The 24,086-nt window shown below is 35.8% G+C and overlaps 1 protein-coding gene across 1 annotated transcript in view; it reads right to left on the bottom strand.

Annotated features, from left to right (window-relative positions):
* The window catches only part of Dhc98D (Dynein heavy chain at 89D), a 202,085-nt gene that overhangs the window by 51,835 nt on the left and 126,164 nt on the right, over positions 1 to 24,086 (bottom strand). Inside the window, exons 34-40 of the mRNA XM_073962972.1 lie at positions 21,215 to 21,448; positions 20,341 to 20,449; positions 9,611 to 9,731; positions 8,191 to 8,935; positions 7,933 to 8,121; positions 796 to 1,029; positions 618 to 722 (exon numbers count right to left, since the gene is read on the bottom strand). Coding sequence (XP_073819073.1) covers positions 618 to 722; positions 796 to 1,029; positions 7,933 to 8,121; positions 8,191 to 8,935; positions 9,611 to 9,731; positions 20,341 to 20,449; positions 21,215 to 21,448 — 1,737 coding nt within the window. The remainder of the gene's footprint in view (positions 1 to 617; positions 723 to 795; positions 1,030 to 7,932; positions 8,122 to 8,190; positions 8,936 to 9,610; positions 9,732 to 20,340; positions 20,450 to 21,214; positions 21,449 to 24,086) is intronic.

Below are 24,086 nucleotides of genomic sequence, written 5' to 3'. Positions count from 1 at the left end.
GAACGCCTTTTAATACACATATTTTTTTTAGAACTGTAATACTACCGTTAACCATATCTTACTGTGCCCATTGCCAAGTTACGTGCAAAATAAAAATGGTGTAAAAAGTATTGAAAAAATATGAAATTCTTTTTATACTGTTGGAAGCAAGAAGAACAAAAATCTGAAATATGAAGAAAAACGTTGCTATTTTCAATGCCGGAAGCATGCTAAGAACTATTCTCGTATACATACAAAAGTGTTTCATTCTATACAGTCACTGTTGTGAATAGTCATTGTGATGTCCATTTTAAAAAGGACAAGAAGAAGGGAAAATGGCAAGTAAAAAGCGTTCTTGAAAATATCCAGGAAGCAAGAAAATTGATTCCGTTCAAGAATTTCACGTCCCTGTACTAATGGAGAATTCACTTTGAATCATACAAAGGACTACATAGTGATGTTTATAGTTTTGCTAAGAATATCTCATCAAATTCTTTACCAACTGCATATAAATACAATATGATGTACCAGCACACACATATCACAATGCACAAAAGTCAATTTAATATTTTTTATTTAAGGTTTAGTGTTTTGCTGTCACCGGCTAATACATACTACAAATGGGAGTGGAAACTTACCTGGTCCGCCAAAAGAATGTAGCCATCGTTGACAAGGCATTGTCTAACGGCAGCATTAAAATCAGGATAACCCACACGAGGACACTCTATGCCGGGAAACAAATCCTAGAAGCGATCAGAATATTAAATTCCGTTCTGAATTCATGCTTAAAATTGCCCAGTCTACTTCATGTCTTACCTTAATGAGCCCCAAAAACAAAGGTACATCTTCAAACACGAATTTAGGAAAGTTCATATCACGCAGAACTCGCATTAGTACCACAGCTTCAGGTAAATCTTCTGATTGACGTTTCATGACACCTGCCATACGAAGAACTGAATTCAATGAACGAAGACCCCAATCGTAGTGGCACTGTTTCGACAGCTGCTCCTGAGCCAAGGCATACAAAACTGTCATCTTTTTAGCTAAAACCTTAAAAAATAGTTCCAAAATTCAGAATGAGGAGCGCATGAATATAACGAACAATAAAGTTGTCTATTTAATCTTTAACGACCAATATGTTTTTTTTTTGTGCGACTGGAAGGTAGTATGAACAGTAGGGTTATGACTTTTTTCCAACATCGTTCCCTTTATTTGGGTAAAGATTAGGTAAAATATTAATTATAAAGTGATTCGATAAAAAGCTTCCGCACAAAAAGCTTTTAACGTTATTATTTTTCAGAACTTTGGATAATTTGTTGAAGTCATTGTAAACAAATATTTAACTGAAATCGAGGTATAGGGGCACACGACATAACCAAAATGACATAACCGTTTGTTTCTCACAAATTTTATCATCGTATTATAACGTATGTATCATTATACCCTCCACCATAATATGGAGGGTATAATTACCCCCCATACCATTGCTATCGAAAACGATATCGTTTTCGAATGTTTCTCGAGAGTTTTGCGGATATTTTGTTCGAGAACGACACACGAGAATGAATTAAAAACGATTCACTCGTCGCTCAGTTTGTGGCAGGAAATCCTTCGATTTCGAATATCGTTAATAATATTATTAGCGAATGATTGACGATAGTTTTACGATAGTGGCGAAAAACTTTTTTTGTGGAGTTTCTTGATGTTTCTGTTATGTACCTTTTCCGTTTTTATTTCTTTATGTTTGCGACGCGATATTTAACTGTTGATAAACATTGTTGTCTTGTGTTTGGCAACCTACCCATATGTTGTCTTTATCAACACTTATTGTCTATATTATACGTAGCATTTATATCGAAATTATTTGAAAAAAGCAAATGGGAATTTTTTACAAACAACGTAAATTTTTTTTTTGAAACAAAAAAATTTTCAAAGTAAAAAATGTTTCTCGAAACAATTTTTCTTGTGAAGAAAAAACATTCGCCAAATGTTCGAAAACGATATCGTTTTTAAACTTTTGACGAACAAAAGAACAACGTGCTTGTGTACACCCGAAAAACAATTGCCAATTCTTCGAATGTGATATCGTTTTCGAAAGTTGTGTCGAACATTCGAATAATATCCGCAATTGGTATGAGGGGTAAATTTGTAATTCCGTTTGTAACACATCGAAATATTCATCGGAGACCCTAAGTCGATATAACCATGTCCGACTGTCCGTCAGTCCGACCGTCTGTTGAAATCAAGATACAGCTCGCAATTTTTAAGATATAGCTTTGAAATTTGGTACAGAAGTTTCTATTACTCCTAGGATGTTTGGTATTGCAAATGGGCTACATCGGTCCACGTTTTGATATAGCCCCCATAGAACGGTACCACCTTATTTTCGGTATTTTGAAGGTTTTAGCTTCATTATCACACCGAAATGGCTGAAATTTGGTATTAAGAGTTCATTGGTGGTATAAAACTTTTCCCCAGAATTTTGTTGGTATGGGTCCACGCCTTCATATAGCCCCCATAGAACGGTACCTCCATATTTTCGGTATTTTGAAGGTTGTGGCCACAATAATCCATTGAAATGGCTTAAATTTGGTATTTAGTCTTCATTAGGGTATTCAACTTTCTACTCTAAATTTGTCGGTATAGGTCCACGCCTCCATATAGCCCCCTTAGAACGGTACCTCCGATTTTCGGTATTTTGAAGGTTGTGACCTCAATATTCATCCAATGTGGCTGAAATTTGATATTTCGTCTTCGTTCGGTTAATAAAACTTTCCCACAGAAATTTGTTGGTACAGGCCCACCCCTTAATACAGCCCCCATAGAATGGTACCGCCCGATTTTCGGTATTTTGAAGGTTTTAGCTACGTTAACACACCGAAATGGCTGAAATTTGGTACTTAGCCTTCGTTGGGAATATAAAATTTTCCCCCTTGGAAGTAAAACCCTTTCCGTCGGTATAGGTCCACGTTTCGATGTAGCCCCCATAGAACAATACCTCCTGATTTTCATAATTGTGAAGGATGTGACGTTAATATCCCACCGAAATGACTGAAATTTGTTATTTAGTCTTTCATGGGGTTATAAAATGTTCCAGAAAAGAATTAACAGTATAGGTCCACGTCTTCCTATATCCCCCATAGAAGCGTACCTCGTGATTTACGGTATTTTTTAGGTTTTAACCACATTATCCTACTGAAATATCGTAAATTTGGTATTTAGTCTTCTTTGAGTCTAAAAACTTTACGCCAGAAATTTGTCGGTATAAATCGACGTTTTGATATAGCCGCAATAGAACGGTACCTCCCGAATTTCCGTATTTTGAAGGTTAGCGATATTATTTGACCGAAATTGCCGAAATTTGGTATTAAGTCTTTTTCTTAAACGAAAGGAAACTAATTGTTCCAAATTGCTTTAATACCACTCCTGGTGGAGGGTATAACAAGTTCGGCCCGGCCGAACTTAAAACCGTTCTTACTTGTTTGCATTTTTAAGATAGAGGTTTGTAATTTGGTATAGAATATTCCATTATTCCAAGGATGTTTGGTATTGAAAATGGCATATGTTGGTCCACGTTTTAATATAGCCCCCATAGAACCTTCAGTATTTTGAAGGTTTTAGTCTCATTATCACACCGAAATGGCTGAAATTTGGTACTTAGTCTTCGTTGGGGGTATACAACTTTCCCCAAGAAATTTGTCGGTAAAGTACCACGCCTTCATATTGCCCCTATAGAACGGTACCTCCCGATTTTCGGTATTTTCAAGGTTGTGGCGACAGCAACTCATCGAAATGGCTGAAATTTGATATTTAGCCTTTTTGTTGGAGGTAAAGGCCTTTCTGAATGAAGTTCGTGGGTATAGGTCCACGTTTCGATATAGCGCCCATAGAACGGTACCTACAGAAGGTTGGAGGTTGTGGAGACAGCAACTCACCGAATTGGCTGAAATTGGTTATTTAGTCTTCGGTGGGGTTATAAAATATTCCAGAAGAGCATAATCAATATAGGTCCCGCTGAAACAACACGAAGAAACCATTTTAGATTTTTTGAGGCAAAATGTACCTCATCGAAATAATGGTTTTAGACCCCTAGTATGTTTGGACGAAATGTGTTTCAGACATTTTGGAGTCGATTTAGCAATGTCCGTCCGTCTGTCTGTATGTCTGTCTGGCTGGCTGGTGCGCACGATAACTCTCGAACGGATGAACAGATTTGGTCCAAAATTTGGCTTTCGCAACATTTTGTCCAAACTTAGTTTAAGCTCGAAGATGAAATGAAATTTCTACCAAACTTAGATAAGGTTCCAATATGGACTCAATCGGTCCACGCCTTCGGGTACCTACCACACAAAATTTCGGGAAAGTTCAGTTTAGGACATGCTCTCGAATCGTTTTGATTTTTGTTGTTGCACGGCCCCACATACGGCGGTACAAGTTTCTTCAGGGGCAGAACCCTACTTCCTGAGAAAATAGCCTAAAAGGCTCAAAAAATCCCTATGACAACGTGTGTAGTAGTTGGAGCGCAAGATAACTCTCGAACGGATCTGTCGATTCGATCCAAAATTTGGCCTTCATAATATTTTGTCCCAACTTAGTTTAAGTTCGAAGATAAGCCAAATCGGTTCACTCCTTCAGGTACCTCCCCCACAAAAGTTCAAAAATGTTCGGAAAAATTGTGCGGACGATAACTCTTGAAGGGACGGACCGATTTGGTCCATACTTTACGCATCCTAATATATCTACCAGATATAGATAATGTTTGAATATGGACTATATTTGCCCATTTCTTCGGATACCACAAAATTTCGGATAAGTTCACTTTAACTAACTTTGATTTCTATTGAAGCAACTTGCAATCGCTGTCTCAATTACAACGGTAAAAGTTTTTTCAGTGGCAGGTTCATACTTCTTGGGAAAACAGCCCGAAAGTTGTAAAAAACCCCTATGGCACCATATGAAGTAGCTGGAGAGCACAATAACTCTCGAACTGATAAACCGATTTGGTCCAAAATTTGGCCTTTGTCCAAACTTAGTTTAACTTCTAAAATGGCCCATATCGGTACTCTCCTTAGGATACCTCCCCCACAAAAGTTCAACGTTAGTGTCCAAGTGCAGTTTAGGGTATGTTCGGAGATCCTTTGGAAATTTATACCGATGATGTACAGCCATATTATGTTTTCCTTGGACAAGTCCATGCTTCCTGGCATACTGGTCCAACAGGTGTACGATAACCCACTGAAATGACTAGTGGGCGCGATATCTATCAAAAAGATATGACTCTCAAAATAAGGTCCACTTCCGTAATGCACTATGTCGGTCCATTCTCTCCTCCGCAAAACCTTTGAACTTTAATCCTAATCTACATTTTTGTCGGCAAGTTCAAATGTCCAAAAAGTGTCACAAATTTCTGAAAACACCCTAAATACATTCGATCTGTCCGTAGATGAAAGTTCCAATTCACATAGGCTGAGGGTATATCTCTGTCGGCAAAGCCGACTGATACTCGTTTACTTGTTATTCATTACTTCGTTAGATACCGCGTCCACCAGTCATTTCAGATGGACGCCGTATAATTTAGAGCCTTTCGAAAATTATTCAAGAAAGCATAAACTTGCCCACGAAAAACAATATATAAACAGGACAACAAGGACGCTAAACTGAATTTAAACAAAAATGTTGAACTTGTTGTGATGAGGTACTCTAAGGGGTGGACCTATACTTACTTACTTAGCTGGCCCATTACAGAACATTTGTTCTGTAGGCCGAACTATGAAAAGATCTCAATTTCTCTCTGTCTATTGCTTCTCTTTCTGGAATACCGTGCCTTGTCCTTCGACCTTCATAAAGGTATCTGTTACTTCCTTTACTGATCGTCCCATGATGTCTATATCATCAGCATAAGCAAGTAACATGTGACTATTGGTGTAGATTGTGCCACTTCTTTTGAAGTGGGTGGACCTATATGATCCATTTTACAGCTTAAACAAAATTTGGACAACATATTAAAAAAATCCAAAATCGGTTGCTCCGTTCAAGAGATATCGCGCGTACCATTTTAGCAAAAAATTATCCTTTTTATCATATGCTTAGACCGAATTCCATTGCAGATTCCCATTTTCATCAATATTGGAAAGATATTGCTTGCTTGACGGATGAAATGCACGAAATCGGGCAAATATTTACATGACCATTGTACAAATAGCTTTTTAGCCACAAAAATGAACTGGTAAAGTATTTTCGTGAAATACACCTTTGGCCCCTATACAAAGTACTATGGAAACACAGGTCGCACAGGTTAACGTTACCGATCGCCATAAAATTTCATATATATAATGTTTTTGGATCAAATGGAAAATATTAGGGGGTTGTAGTTCCAAATGTAGTTTTGTATTTTGGGTCACCCTAATGTGCCTATCTGGGAGCTATATCCAAATGTTGAGCCGATTTCATTATATAATATAATTTGGAAGTTATTTCTATACCAAAGTCCGCCACACATTCCAAATTTCATAAAAGATTGGACAGATGCATCGTATGCGAGCCTTAAATACCTTAAATCGGTCGTAATGTCTGCATCAACTTAGATTGTGATTCTATGCATACCCTTCGAGACTTTTCTCAACCGGTTTATAAAATAGTTAGTTATAAATGCATTATTCTACAACTTACTACGAATTGGTTGAAAAGTCATCTATAGATCAACCAGATTCAAAAATAAAAAAAATGGAGAACTGACTATCTCGGTATTACTTTTCAACTAGTTATTAACCAGTTGGAAAATAGTCGGTTACAAAGCAATTTTTCTACAACCAACTATAAATTAGTTGAAAAGTCATCTAGAGATCAACGTTGAATGTTCAATAGTGTGTTTTCGACGTAAATAATTATCATATATACTTTCGTAATTATTTCGATATAAATGCAACATACAAGTATACAAGCTAGTTTTGATAGACTCGACATACCAAAGGAGGAACAACAAGGGAACATAACTGAGAAACAACTGGTGTCAAAATAAAAAGTCAAAGATAAAAGCAAAAGAGAGAATTAAAAGAAATAAAAAATAAATAAAATATAATAAATAAAAAATACCTTTTTCTCTCTCTTTAAGACAAAAACAACATTTTTAAACTGACTTTAAAAAGTCAAAAAATAGTTAAATATAAATTAGTTAAAAGTATTTGATTTATAACTAGTTAAAAGTTATGCAGAGATGGACAATTGTCCACTGCCTAGCTCATCCCCATGTTAAAATAGTTAGTTCGCGTAATGGAAAATAATCGAAAAATAACCACTTGTGGTTATTTTTAAACTAGTTATAAACTATTTTTAAACTAATTTATTTCCCCGCAGGGTATTCACAAAAGGAGGAACTATAGTCTATCTCGCTCTCGCTCTCTCGCACATATACCATATGATAAATATAGTTTTTAATTCAGTGCTATTTAAACACACAATCAAATTGTCATACCCTCCTCCACATTGCATTCTAATTAAGTTCGTGTGCTAATTTCCATACGTTCATTTAATGTGCAGAAAGGGGATAATTGTTATTGTGTTCGTTGGCTGAGAAGATTGACACTGATGGCGAAGATTGTGGTCGGTCTAGATGACTGTGATAGGATTTCGCTGTCAAAACTTAAACTGGCAGACTCCTTCCTAGTCTACCAGTACAACAGCTGTTAGTGATGACATTCTGATGACTACACGATGGGTTAAAACGATGAGTTGTAAAAGGAATAGCATGTGCTCTATGTGTGTATGTATGTGGAGTATAATCGTTATTTTTAGCGTACATAATCTTGCATATTAGTGAAATTGTATAAGTACATAAATGCATGCACGTACATACATATGTGCGCAAGCATAGTCGGTTATTAACTTTTGACATTTAATGCTGCACTTTATGTAAATGAAACGTTGTCAATTTTGGCAAGTGCGGTTCATACTTACTTTGGCCGTTAGGAAACCGTCTGAGAATAATGAGATCAAACAAATCAACTCCAAATCAGGTTTAATGCATGTCACCGGTCTGAAAAGGGCCTTCACGGACTCTGGCAATTCAGTGCGGCCAGCGTATCCCGGATTCATGGTGACAAAAATGCCAACCTTGCGATCAATTTTTATTTCGCTTCCTTCAAACTAAAATTAAAATGACATAAAAACATAAAAAATAAACCACCGCTCTTCTTCCCTCTCTTTCATACATACCACAAACCGTTCCAATTTCCTAATCAAGGCATTTCGAATGGTTTGTAATTGGGTAGAAATTACACTCAGTACTGAGATGTCGATACGGTTAAATTCGTCAAAGCATCCCCATGCACCGCATTGGGCTAACCCTGAAAGAATTGTTCCGACTGCTCTGAAGTCCATTCCTTCGCCGCAATTGGTGACGACACAAAGTAGGGCCATGGCCTTGGCCAAATCCTTTGTGGTCTCAGTTTTACCAGTTCCAGCTGGTCCAGCCGGTGCTCCGCCCAAGTTCATTAGTAAGGCTTGTGTTATGGTCAAATATATGCGATCGGTTAGCGGAGTAATTACTAGGCGAGAATTGAGACCCAAATACTCGTATCCATAATCAAACCGTCCCGAACACTGAATAACATACAAGTTGTCATACATTTTGATCCAATAAAATCGCAACTGACTCTCCCAGCTGAATTCGCGTGCATCCAGCACATTATCTCTAACGAATGTTTCGATGATATCACGGGCATGAACGTCTATAGTGGCAATGGTCCTGAATTTCTTGCGGTCATTCGTGCTGAGATTGGAACGGACTTTTAATACCAATTCGTCCATTTGGTAGTTCTGCTTATCCAGAAAATCCTTCATGGCCCTTAAATTGCCGAAATTCTGAGCCTGGTTGAAGGCCTCCTCCACCTCTGACGTCCACCATACCTGGCTGGCTGCCAAGCCCACCATACTTTGGTAATTCATTAGCCAATCTGGTCTGGTGGTGGAAGTTCCATGAAAGAAAAAAATGGAAACGTGGTTAACGACAAAATGTGAATGAATCAATTTTATGACACGAAAGCGATTTCATTAAATTTTACGACACCAAATAAAACCGACACATGCACACACCCTCCATATGCCCTCGTTAATAAAAAAACTCTGTGGTCACATGGCCAGTATGGGGAAACAATGAACATGGATAACATTCATCCCCATGGCCAATATCAACCGACCCCGCCAAGAACCAAACCATCAGCGGCTGCAGCATCATCATCATCAGGGGGAGTGTCATTATCATTGGCAAACGACAGTGTTATATTGGTCTTGCGGTTAATCGATGTCAATAAAAAGATAAATCGCTTATAACGACAAAATTATTCATTGGAGGTCGTAAAAAATAAAATCGAACGGAAAAAGTCATTGCAACATTCAGCAGCCGTCGCCAACTCAGTTAATGTATAAATATAATGTTCTCTTCCAGCCTATATGAAGGAAGAGCAAGTGCATTCTGTATTGGATAAATTGAAAAAGAACTTAGCAGAAACAAGATAGAGGGTGAGTGGAGAGTATGGCATTTCGGCATGTCCATACATAATATTTTGTTGTACAACTGTCATATTGCTGTAAGAATACCCTTATATTTGTCAATTAGACACATTCTACTTCTTACCTGGTTATTTCGAGATCAGTTCCATAATCATAGATGGCCTTTTTGGTTAAGTAACGGTTCGACCGACGCATTTCATCCAAGACATCATTCATCCAATTTTCCACTCTACCCTGAGCTCGCACTACGATTAGAATCATGTGAAATAGGACAATAGATAAAATGTTTTAATGATTCGTAAACAGATTGTAGGTTTATGTTGCAGCCTATGTTATGTCGTTCAATGTGTATTGTAACAAATGTCCAAAATTATATAAAATGTTGCCGATGACCCGCAACACATTAATCGAAAAGACAAAGTAAAATTTCAATTGATTAGATGCAATGTCCTATGAACGTCTTATGAAATAGTATTCTCCTACGTCCAGTGTTTGTTTTTATCCAACATTTTATTAAATAAAGTGTAATTGTAATTTTTGATTGGAGCTAACACAACATTTGTTGTAGTACCCTAATTGCCTTTCACGACAATAAGAAAATAGCACGAAAAAAACTCATGAATTGTTTAATTTTCTTCCTCACTTTTTACAACGGATTCTCGTTCCATTAAAGCAAGACCCCACATTTGTTTTTGCCACAAGGACAGCAATGAAAGGAGACAAAGAGAAACAAACGATAGAGATTTTTCGATTCGCTTTGATTCTTCCTCGTCAAGTTAACCATTATTACTGTTGTACTGTTTCCTGTTTCCGTTTCAAATCCTCGAGTATTTTTTTTTGCTGTCGCATGTCAAAAGATTTGAATCTCTTTATTTGATCGCATCAAAAACGGAAAAATTGCTTAAAACAGCATTCGTTGGGTCGTTGAACACAATCAGTCGGAGAGCGGAAGTTTGAGAAATTTCCTATTTGGAATTTGGTCGAACGTTTGATTTTAATGAATACTTTATTGTTGTTTCGTTTTGTTCTTCCTTAGTTTTATTGTATTTTTTATTGGTTACTTTCTTTTATTGGTCCACCAATGTATATTGCCAGTGCCAATACCATAACAAGTATTTGAGCCAATATTAATGACTTTGGAACGATAATTAGATCCGTTAACAATAATATTTGAATCATCGTTTGCAATTATTCATGCTTGATGTGTTTTCTTTTTTCTTGTCATAGGAAGTTCTGAGAAATGTTTTGAGGAGTTTGTGAACATTTTGCAATCTAATTTAGGAGTTGAAATGAGGAGATGGAAATGCATAGATAGATTTGAGAATAAGAAAATTGATTGGCAATCGATGTCGGCTATAGGTGACATTAAATCTATATCAACGTTAAATATTTGGGGAATATAGTATTGTATGTGTGTTCGTTCATTTGTTTCAGTTAATCATAATGAAATTGTATACGTAGGTGGGTGTGCCACAAAGGACGAACCCTTTTCCTTGTTTGGAGATGAATAGTAAACTATTTTTGGCAGTTAAAATGTTGGCTTCCAGAAGAACGGCCCTTAATCAATGTATTTCTCATCAGATTTGCATTCACTTTTATCGTAAATTTAAATGACGATTTGTCAGAGATGGGACTTTGATGTGGACTTTTGCAAAAAGACTGATGAAAGGCTACATAAATAAAATCACAAACATCTTATTTTGTTACAAATCAAAAGAAAACACTTCGGGAAGTATGGATGCATGTTCGATTTTATGAAAAGACAAGTCGTACGGCACGGACGCGTGTTCGTGTGTAAGCAGAAAAAATGAGCAGTATGAACTTTGCCAATGTTGATTTCCGTGCACTCCTCTTTGTTAAGATCATTAATCGGTAATAATGATTTTGTTATTTTCTGGCCGTGACACAATAACAACAACAAGTGAGGATGTTTAAAAAATAGGAAATTATTTATGGTATGGTAAAATGGAAATTAATTACTATATTTTTGCAATCGTGTGCAATTTCATTTCAATAACAAGGCATGTACATGAGTATGTTACGTTTTACCGGGTAGGAAGCAAAGAGTATATCGTTAGTTACATAACGTTGCCAGTTAACATGTCCTTAGTAGGATGGATGTTTTTATATTGCAAAATTCTATTGACCAATAGAGCTAAGGATTTTATTATTTGTTAATAGGGAACAGAAATTGCCTAGAAATATCAAGGGGTTATAGCCACTTATTGAGCTCGAAATGTGGAATAAACCGATTTGGGGGGTCATTAAGCACTTAATAATATTGTCCTTAAGCGAAACGGAATAAAAACTATGCATGTTTTTTTAAAAAAAGTCAAAGCCAAGATTTCGATTTTAACAAAAAAATTATAGTTTTTCGTAATAAATCAAAAAAAAAAAAAAAAAAAACAAAAAAAGACAAGGACAAGCTGTTTGTGTGTACAAAAATCACTCAAAACTATGTTAAGATCGGATCATTTTTGTCCGATCGGGCAAAAAATATTCCTTTTCATGCTATGCTCTATTAGTAATTTGTCCATAGCTATGGAGCAACGAATCTAATCAAAGAAATGATTTGTTTAAATGCAACACACAATTTATTTAGCATATTACTGAAGTGCATATAGTCATGTTTTATGATTTGAAATAAAACAAAATTTTACAGTATTGCTTGAGTTGGAGTATTCCTACGGTGACCAATATTTTTGGATGAAAAAAGAGTACACATACGAAGGCTACTACATACGTTTCTGGGCCAGGCGCCATTTCCTTTGGAAAGCTTAACATTTTCTAGTATAAGAGTACTCAGTACGGTTTGATGTACCACGTATTGCGTTTTTACTGGGCTTAAAGAATTAATTTCCAAAAAAAACATGGAATTTACTTATGAACATTTTCGTCCGACCATTTTTCACAATTTTCTACGTGATGACGACGCGATGAAACAACTTTCTATAGTCAGTAGTCTGAGTTGGAGTCGAACAATTAAGCTGTAGTCGGAGACTGAGTCCAAAAAATAACTTAGCTCCAACTCTGGGCAAAATTTTTTTCTACATTTATCAAAAATTAAATTTCAAGAACTTTTTTGAGTTGTAACTTTATCGTGAATTTGCAAGCTGGGTCGATTTCTTAATATACGATAAAAAATGTGTAATATTTTAGAATATTTGTTTTAGATCCCACACATTCTTGATCTAGAAAATGATAAATGATATTCAAAGAAGATAATGATCTCAAATTGGTCATATTCCTGATCGAAAGCCTGTTCACTTCAGAACCTCTTACACAGAGTTTCAAATTTCGGTGATCTTGTATTTTTATTATAATTGTAGAAGTTTTGTAGTTGTGTATTATATTCGACAAATGTTCTTTTCAAGGAACACCTCAGAAAATGCCAATATATAGGACAAAATGGAAACTTGTGCATATTTTATTTATATTGAGTGCTATTAGGAATTACCCTCGGAGTCGACTCCGGCGTCGGAGTCGAGCCATTTTTGTTTCGACTCAACCTTGGTAGTCACACATAAAAAGTTTTGTGAAATTGATTGTAGAGGAGCTCTATCCTTTCTGCTTTCTACCAAACACTCAATATATTTTAGGCAAACTTTGTACGTCCAAGAGAAACGACATCAGTTGGCCGGCTAGGTGACACGATGGTTATGTCTCTTACACTTGCTGCTAATTCTGGTAGGGGCGTCCTCATTTTCTGAGCTCTATCCCAATATCATCTTTACCGAAAAATTTGTACGTGTGATTACGGACATATGTAGCTCTGTGAAAAACTGGTTTAATGAATCCAATCATGGTAGACGCTCGCTCAACGAAGAAAGTAGTAAGTGTGATCAAAAAACTGCCGTTGTGACAGAAAATATTGATTCCGTGAGTAAACTGATAAATCCAGATCACCTTGATACAGGCATCCTTGGACATTTCTTTCACCGGCTTCAATTCCATACTGCATGAAAGCCTGGCCGTAAAAAGGCTTCTTATCGATGGATTCCGTACCGCTTGGTGCAAGAAATCCCAAAATATACTATCACTATATAAGCCTTATACGATGCGTATAAGCCCGAAACAAAACAGCAATCGACAGAACACGCTGTTACACGTTCAAAAACCACGTTTTGGAGGTGTTTCAATAGGAGTGGAAAAAATGCTTCATCAATTGGTTTGAGCGCGTGCAGAAGTGTTTAAATCAGTTATTAGAAACCACTGATTTGATTTAAACAACGACAATATTTGGTTAAATGACGATTTCAATGTATTACCTTTGTATTCGTATGTAGTTGTAAAATAAATAAAAAATAGAGGACATAGAGTACACTTGATGAAAATAGAGGACAAATAGAGTACGCTGAAAAAATAGAGTACGGACACCTAAAATAGAGTACTGTCGTCTATAATAGAGTACGGTTGGTCACCGTAAGTATTCCCCCAATGCACAGTGGATCCACTTGTATGGAGAAAGTGGCCAAAAATGTAAAAATCAAGACAATGCGCCGGATACAGCTTTGTGCTGCTGCGAAGAGTGTTTTAAGAAACCACGAGCGTCACATTCTCCCCCCTTCCCATCTGAAGGGGGTATACTGTGAGAATTGTTTTACGCTGTTAATACAAAATGACATGAACAAAGGTCCTGATTATCTTGTGATGCAAAAATAGGCTTGGGGAAACAAAACAATCTCCAAACCAACATAAAATCCAACCAATTTAGCGGATTTAAAAAATCGATATTTTTGTCTGAAAATTGGTAAAATTTTTAATATAGATCTTATAGCGTTATTCCTGGAAGGCACGTACCGCCAATGTAAGACAAATTTGGAAGAAGATTTCTTCATCTTGCCACTGATGCCAATTATGTTAATGTACGTGTTCAGATAACAGAGTTATACGCTACGCAACTTGACCAAAAATCATGAAATTAAAAAATGTTGTGTGGCGTTACGTAAAGCTATTTTAATGGGTTATGGCCACTTATATGAATCCATTTTCATGCATTTGTTTAAGGAATCTATTAAACCTTGAGTTACCTTCTATTTTTTTTGAAAAAATCTTTCTGACAAATTCCCGCCTATAAAGCACTGTTTTTACTAAAGCAGTTTACGGTACCCACTGTAGTTTGAAAAATAATAAACCGATCAGCATATATTTTTGTGGGATCATTACGAACCTAATAATCTTGTCCATTAACGAAATGGAATTAAAAAAAAAAAATTTTAAAATTTTGACAAGTTAAAATCGAAATTTCGATTTTAACAAAAATAAAAAAAAACTGTAAAAAAATTGATACTTTTGTTGGACACCGTCAGCAGTTTTTTAAAGACTCTCTCGGTTAATCACATGCTTTATGTGTATCATAGTCCCACAAAAACATATAAAGACCGGAGCATCCGTTTTCGAGCTAGAGTGGGCACCGCTTTCAAAAGTGCCTCTTCGAGGAAAAGTCGTTTTTAGTTTCTATGCTACATACAAAACACAATAAATGTTTCCATTCGAAAGCTCATATCTCGGTAAATTTTTGTCCGATGGACTGGAGATTTTGACACATATTCTATTCTACATGTACTGTAAAATGACCCAAAAAATTAAATTTTTCGAATTTTATATGAAATATTGATACATAGCATATAAATCCAATAGAAAGAATTCATAATATTTACAATTTAAATATTTACAGAGTATGATATTTAGAATTGAATATAGAATATAATCATATAGGTCCACGTTGTGGGTTATCGCAGAATTTTACAAGCACAAAGAATTGCCGTTATCTCTGCTATAGCAAGATTTTCACTATTTCGATGACCTTAGCTTAATTTTTAAGAATATCGTCTGTCGTTGATATGTTTCCAAATGAAAACATTAAGAAAAATTTAACAGTTTGGGAGGTATGGTGCGAAATGTATACAAATTATGGAATTTTTAGATATATTATAACATTTGAGGCAATAAATGTACTTTTTCCAGTTCATTATTTCTCCAAATATTTTAGTCTGGCAAGGCATATTTATATAAGGTAGAAGTGACAACCTGCTGTATTCTTACTTTTTTGTAAATTTAGTTTTCAAAATGTAATAGGGTATACTCATGAAATTTGAAACTTCGAAATTTGCTACCATAAAATTATTCTTTTCACCGTAAACGTGTAATAACAATGAATTACGGCAGTTCTGTATGCTTTATATTTACATTTTGATTCAAATTTGTTCTATTTTAGAGGATTTTTAAAATGTACTTATGTCTTTCCTGAAAAAAATTTTGGAACGACCCTATTATTCAATATTTATTTTTGACAATTAATTTTCAATAACAACAATGTTGTTTTTGTAAATTTGTTAGTTATTGTAAATCATGCATATACCTTATATAAATTTGCCTTGGTCTGGCCCTTATCTACAAATTTGCTTCAGAGGTCAGAAGAAGATTTTCATTGGTTTCAGAGCTATAGCCCCGAGTTGCTTTAAAAAGTCAATATTTAACAATGTTTGCATAATCCGAGCTGGATCTGGCTCAACAAAACGCAACTAGGGCTTTTGTATTTTGGGTCTGTACTTTCACAAAATCCTCACTTCAAATTGTTTGCACAAGATTACCTTAAAAATTTTGCACAATGTTATTTACCAGAGGAGATAGAGTCTGATTCCAGGATTATTTTTACTTTTAATATAATGTTACAAAAGAAGCGTTATAATTTTTGTTCTTCTTAATTGTACGATCAGAAGTTTTTGGACTCGATGACAAATACTTCGATGGACTTAGTTCTATATAGTTTTGACAAATAACAATCGATCCTTATTGAACCCCACATAATTATTCGCTAATAATAAGATAATTAATTTTGGAAACGGATCTTATTTTGGGAGACACTCTTCTCGATAGTTACCGCGCCCATAAGCTATTTTAGTTGGTCACCGTAGTATTTACATTTTTGTCAGGAAGCATGAACTTGTCCACGAAAAATAGGATATCGCTGTAAACAAGACTACAAAATGTCCAAAGGATCCTCGAACAGTCTTTAAGATGTTGTCCAAAAAAATTCTCTTGGAACTTGATGTACTTTTGGAAGTAAATTTGCGAGTAGACCTAGGTAGTCCATACTAGGTTCGATTTTAGACTGAATCGGTTAGTCCCTTCGACCATTTTAGTTAACATTTTTTAACTTTTATGGCAGAGGTACCGATATAACTTAAATTTAATTTGGCCAAAACATTACGAGATCCATATCTTGGACCAAATCGGTTGATCCGTTCGAGAGTTATCATGAGTTCCAACCTGCCAGACAAGCAGAGATACAGACGGACGGACGGATATATGTGGAGTTTAAAATCATTATTTTGATGAGACCTATTTGTTTCGTATCCTATTGTATATAATCTCGTAACCTTAAAGTCTGATGCTACAATTATACTTCGGTGATGATAAGGAAAAAAACAAGTAAAAGAGTATCAGTTGGCTTTGCCGACAGAGATATATCCTCAGCCTGTGTATATTGAAACAATTTTTTCCCCAAAAAACTTATGTATTTAGGGGGTTTTAAAAATTTTGGGCGTTTGAACCGACAAAAATGTTGATAAGGATTAAAGATCAAAAGTTTTGCGAAGGGGATACTAAAAGGAATGGATCGACATTGACCATTATGGAAGTGGATCTCCAGCCTCTACATATGGTGCCTATGGGGTTTTGACACCCTTCGGGCTGTTTTCTCAAGAAGTATGGACTTGCCCCTGAAAAAAACTTTTACCATCGTAACTGAGGAAGCGAATGCAAGTTGCTTCAACAAAAATAAGTGATTTGATATCAGGTCTTAAAGTGAACTTATCCGAAATTGTGTGTGAGAGGTACCGGATGGAATAGACAAATATAGTCCATATTTTAACCTGATCTATATCAGGAAGATATATTAGGATGTGTAAAGTATGGACCAATTTGGCCACTCCCTTCAAGAGTTATCGTGCGCACAATTTTTCCGAACATTTTTGAACTTTTGTGGGGGAGGTACCTGAAGGAGTGGACCGATATGGCTTATCTTCGAACTTAAACTATGTTTGGACATAATATTACTAAGGCTAAATGTTGGACCGAATCGGCATATCCGTTCTAGAGTTATCTTGCGCTCCAACCACCTCACACGGTGTCATAGGGGTTTTTTGCAACTTTCATGCTATTTTTTCAGGAAGTATGGACTTATCCCTAATGAAACTTGTACCGTCGTATTAGGGGCAGTGAATACAAGTTTCTAAAACAAAAATGAAAGCGATTCTAGAGATGGCCCTAAACTGAACTTTTCCGAAATTTTGTGTGGGAGGTACCCGAAGGAGTGGACCGATTGAGTCCACATTGAAACTTCATCTGGTACACATTTCACGATGTGCAAAGTGTGGACCAAATCGGTTACTCCCTTCAAGAGTTATCGTGCGCACAAATTTTCCGAACATTTTCGAACTTTTGTGTGGGAGGTACCGGAAGGAGTGGACCGATATAGCCCATCTTCAAACTTAAACTATGTTTGGGCAAAATATTACGAAAGCCAAAATTCGAACCGAATCGGTTCATCCGTTCAAGAGTTATCGTGCGCTCCAGCCAGCCAGACAGACAGACGGACGGAAATTGCTCAATCGACTCCAAATTGTCTGAAACACATTTCGTCCAAACATACTTGGGGTCTAAAACCATTATTTCGATGAGGCACATTTTGCCCGTATGAAAGTGTATATACCCTCGTTAGCATAAATGCTGAGGGTATAATAAAGTGACGCACAAAAATTCATTTGTCTTCACTATTTTCTCATACTGTTTAGCAGCTAATTTGTCTAAAATAGGATAACAAAATTTTGGCGATGCCAGTAAAACAAATTTCTAAATGGCTTTCATGATGTAGTCAACGAAGGACCGACTCTTCATACATTTTATCCAATTGACATTTTTTCATATACTTCCATTCCCACAATTCTCAACTCGTTATTTTTGTTGTTACAGATTGAGTTTTAAGCTTCGAGAACTATATATAGTTCGAATATGACATAAAGTTGGAGTATATTCATTATGGAATTCGCATTTGATAGTGAAATGATATGACATGAAGAAGTAATTCAGATTTTATTGGAAGTTTCTCTCAAAAACAGCATACATACAAACATTTTTCAAATATTTTCTTACAAAACTTGTTAATGATGAACATTTTCTGTCCAGAAACTTAAGAAAATTATAAGTTTCATTTGAAATCATCAAACATACAAACATTTTTATGCGAAAAAATATAATAAGTAGTTACAGTAGGTTAACAAATTTTGTTAGACCAAACCATTTCGGGGGGGGGGGGGGGGGGGGGCCCGGGCCCCCTGTGCCCCCCCCTCTGCGTACGTCCCTGATTACCACCTCCTTCAAAATCCACTATAATATTTTGCTATACGTATTAATTTCGCGATATTTTTAATATATCTACTTGCACTTAAAATATAGGTTGTACTCACAACAACAAAAATATTAGTCAAATGTTCCGACTTTTGATGATATTCTCAAGAAGAAGAAGAAGAAAATTGATGGTGAAAAATTTCACCGTTCTGAGTAGGGCTGGTGTAAGCTAACATAACTATATGACGAATTTGTATGCCTTCCAATGTCAGAAAGATGTAAAAGTCTGTGTAAAGCTTATGGAATATAACGGATGTCTCTTGCTTTTAAAATAGCTTGACATCCTAAAATGCGAGCCGTAAGTCGATGGATAAGATGAGCGAAAAATAGAAGCCACGTGCCGATTAGTCGTCATGGGTCCTTATTTTTGTACGTCTAAGAAACATGAAAATTACATCTTTGTTTTTGATGATGACTGAAGTGCGATCATTTCCACCCTTTCCACCGAAATGAAACACGTTTATCGGCGGATTAAAGAGTCGGCAACGGGTGCCACTAAACAATTTCAAAACTATTCTCAAACAGGTCTTAAATTGCTTTTGAGCGAAAAATTAAAATTTTTGCGAGGGAGGTATTCAGTGGTATTGTCCGATATGAGCTTTCTTGAAACTTGATGTACGTTTGGAAGACATTTTATGACAATCAAAATTTCGGCTAATTATACACGCAGTTCATAAGATATCGTGATCATCAGTCATTTAAGTTGATCCGACAGGGTTATTTAGAGCTTTTGGTGCATTATCTTAGGAAATATGGACTTGCCTCCGGAAAAAAAACTTGCACCGTCGTAAAAGCGGTTCAAGCACAACCTGCTGCAAATGTTATGCCGATTCGACAAGTGTCCCGATTAGTTGAAAATCGATTTACGTATCCCCTAGATATCAATATCATTTGTTTCGCCTGCGCGTTGGTGTGCAGTCGGTGAGTCACTTATTCTAAAAATAGGATGTATGTATTTTTGAAATACAGCTACCTTTTTTGCTATATTTATTTATTATTTTTCTTTATGTGGCTTTAGTGTATATTCGGACTACTTAAGGGGAGGAGATCCATATAATTGAGGTAAAATAATGTAAGACAATAGTGTAATGGCCTGTTTCACAAAGCGATTCGAATTCAAATTCGTTCGAACTAATACCAAACTTCTGGTGGAAAATTTATTTTTGATTTCAATCAAACAAAATTGCTCTCTAAAAAATAAGTTTGATAGTAATTCAAACGAATTTAAATTTGAATCTTCGATAAAAGTTGTCCCTTCATTTCCTTTGATGTTTATTTCCTTTTTACAAGTTTTCATTCAAAATTTTTGTATACGCAACTGTCTGCAAGTTACTTGCTTGTGTAAGCATCGGGTTAGGTAGTTCTTTATTTGGGTACTGGGGATTTGTTTCATTAGAGCCATATAGGCAAGTAATTTAGTAGCGATGTTTTTAAGCGACTTACCATTTTGGCGAAACTCCAAAACTTCACCCTCAGTTGATATCATGGCGTTGACAATACTCACGGTAGAGTTCTCCTTAATGATCCGTAACGATTTGACGTTATCGTACATCTGGACAGCAAAATACAAACGAATACATTAAAAAAGAATATTAACAATTAACAAAAATGAATGTCGCAATAATTAATTTGTAGCTATTCCAACTTTTAATATAATAATCCTAAACGAAAATTCAAAATGTATGTTCTCCCAACTTCAATATTTACAAATTTTGCACTATTCGAAAATGCGCGCGAGTATGAATTTACCTCATGCTAATTTTCAACATTCTAACAACCAAGTCGGACTATAAGGAAAATTTGGAATTAAAGAACTGAAATTAAAATAAATAAATAATTCGAATATACAATTTTCGAAAGATTTGTGGTATAAATGCTAGTTTCCAAGCTTAGCATTCGTCCACCTCCTAAAATAACATTCTAATATGCCTGATGATCGGACTTAACCATCCGTGAAACGTAGCAAGTGGTTGAATGTGTGGGGCTTCGGTGGATTCCTAATTTTTCAATATAGCTCTTAGGTCATAACAGCTCGACTCGAAAGATAATTAATTCAAACTAATTTAGTAGTGGAGAAAATTTATATTTGTTAGCCAAGGTTTATGGCAGGGACGACTATAGTTTCGGCACTCGCCACAGGTCCTCATCAGTTCAACAATGGGATTAAGGCATTCTATTTTGAATACATCATAAATTCTTTTTGTTTTGAAAACTTCCAACAATTTATCATAATTTACGATACTGACAAGTGTTTGCCAAAGGAAAAATACGGAAACCTTCGTAAATGCTGAAAAAATAATACATGTTCTAAAATTACCTTTATAATGTGATTTTGAACAGCTGTTGGTTCAGAACTCCCTAAAATGGATAAAAGCTCGTCCGTAGATATGAAGTAAAACCGGGGAAATATGCGACGTTTCGATTCCAAGTATTCATTTAGAGATTTTTGACAATTCTCCAAGCCCAAACTAAGACCTTGGATTTCAGGTAAACGACCTGGTATAGTACAGAACGGCACTACTAGTGGGTTTTTAGCGCAGTCTATCATTATCTGGAAATATATAAATATTATATGTTTTAAAAATGTTGCTTATCGATTTTGAAAAAAAGTAAATGATTACGCGCTGTTCACAGTATAGAGCAACGCGTAAATCTTATATTACAACTAAGTATGCTTAGGAAGTGTTAAAATCTAAACCAAGCTTAATCTCATATTTGTTGTTTTCAAATCAATTTTAACTATATCCCACTTTAAACTTGTTATTTTTAAATTTGAAAACAACAAATATGAGATTAAGCTTGACTTACCTACGAATAATAAGTAAAACACACATCTTAACAAAACTGCCAAGTGAATCTAAAAATAGACACACAAAGCACCGTGGACGATTGGTTGTTGTTATTTTTCGACAACTATCAAAATAGTTATGTGCATTATCTGCAATGTGGAGACACATGACAGTGGGAGTAGTTAATTTGGTTTACATATGCGGCTACGAGAGTTTTTAGGTGTTTCGGTTGAATTCGCATTTAAACGAATTCATCAGTCACACTTATTCTTGAGCTCGAGTCGTCATAAAATTGGGGAATGGTTCTTTGCTTCATACAAATCACGGTGCTCTTGAATCAAATTTAAATGGAAGGTGCTTACACCTGGGAAGTTTTTGCGGATTTCGAAACTACAATGTTCATAGATGAGAAAAATCAAAAAAAAAAAAAAATAAATAATAAAAAAATCGCCGTAGCGCTTTTTAAATAAATCGCGATTCAAGTTGACATTTTTAAGGGTTTTTTAGGTTTTCACGATTTTGCTTCGAACCGACAAGTCCTATTGAAATGACACTAAAGAAAATTTTGTAGCTAGGAAAATTTCCTACATGATTGGTTATTATATCTTCGTAGTTTTTACCGTTATTGAGATATAGAAGTTCAAATTAGGACATTGGATTGACTATATCGCCTCCTTATAAAACAGTTTTTTCTTAGTTTTTGATTTTTCTCATCTATGAACATTGTAGTTTCAGAATCCGCAAAAATTTCCCAGGTGTAAGCACCTTCCATTTAAATTTGATTCAAGAGCACCGTGAAAGAACTAAGAGAACTGATGAGTCCAAGTGGCGTTGGACGAAACTAGTCCTCTCTGCCATCCCCAAAAGTAATCAATTTTAACTACATCCCACTTTAAATTTGTTGTTTTTAAATTTGAAAACAAAAAATATGAGATTAAGCTTGACTTATCTACAAATAATAAGTAAAACACACATCTCAACAAAACTGCCAAAGTGAATCTAAAACAAGTGGGAAAAGCGTTAAGTTCGGTCGGGCCGAACTTTTTATACCCTCCACCACAAATTTCAGCCATTTCAGTGGATTAATGTGGCCACAACCTTCAAAATACCGAAAATCGGAAGTTACCGTTCTATGGGGGCTATATGATGGAGCGGACCTATACCTACCAATTTCTGGGGGGGGTTTTTTATATCCCCAACGAAGACTAAATACCAAATTTCAGCCATCTCAGTGTGATACTGCGGCCAAAACCTTCAAAATACCGAAAATCGGGAGATATCGTCCTATGGGGGCTATATCAAAACGTGGACTTATATAAAAATTTTATGGTCGAAATGTTTCTTAGCCTCTGGAATCACAAAATACAAAGTTGCAACCGATTCTGTTGTCAAATGGGACTAATACATTCAAAATATATTAAAATGACGCGTACTTTATATGGGGCGTTATATGGGGGCTATACCAAAACGTGGACCTATATAAATCAAATTTGGTAGGAATGTTTTTTGGCCTCTGGAGACACAAAATACCAAATTACAACCAATTCGGTGGTAAAATGGGACAAATATCTTAAAAATTCCTTAAAACGACGACGCGTCACGCGTCATTTTGTATGGGGCTATACGAAAGCGTGGACCTACATAGCCCACTTTCAATACCAAAAGTCCTACGTACAAATAATAGATTTTCCCAAAATTTCATACACCTTCGTCAATCCGTTCGGACGCTAGAGTGATTTCCACAGACGGACAGACAGACGGACGGACATTTCTATATCGATGTAGAATTGCACGCTGATCAAGAATATATATACTTTGTGGGGTCTACAATTATTATTTCGAGTAGTTACAAACGTAGTGACAAACTTAATATACCCCCATCCTATGGTGGAGGGTATAAAAATAGTTTTGGTCGCCGTAGTGTATAATGCGGAATATGGTAAATCCTGCAAATGTATATCAGATGGAATCGGTGGAAGCGTACGAGGGCTGCTCGATATCTTTCTGGCCTACCCAACGATTCTGGCGATCAAAAGCGTTGACCACACCTTTTTTCTTGATGTGAGGGAATCAAATGAAGTCATTGGATACAAGTTATGGCTGTACGGCGGATGGCCCATCAAATCCACGTTTTGTCCCAAACAAAATTCATAAAAATCATTAAACCAGGATGGTGCTTTATTGACATTCAAAGATTTAATCAGATCGATGCACACTTGCCGTGACTATCCAGGACTAAAGTTATCAAAAATGATCGGACGAAAATGTTTAGAAGTAAATTTTTGTTTTTTTTTTGCAAACTGATTTTTTCAAGTCACTGTCGTAGGTCAAACTGTCCAGAGTACGTTTATGCTAAAAATGTCAAATTTTGCAATATAAATGTCTAGGCCAGAAAGTTAT

This window comes from Musca autumnalis, unplaced genomic scaffold (assembly GCF_047663935.1).
Source record: "Musca autumnalis isolate F117 unplaced genomic scaffold, ASM4766393v1 scaffold_1, whole genome shotgun sequence".
NCBI classification, from domain to species: Eukaryota; Metazoa; Arthropoda; class Insecta; order Diptera; family Muscidae; genus Musca; species Musca autumnalis.
Note: the sequence above shows the minus strand (reverse complement) of the source record. Positions and strands in the feature narration are given on the sequence as shown.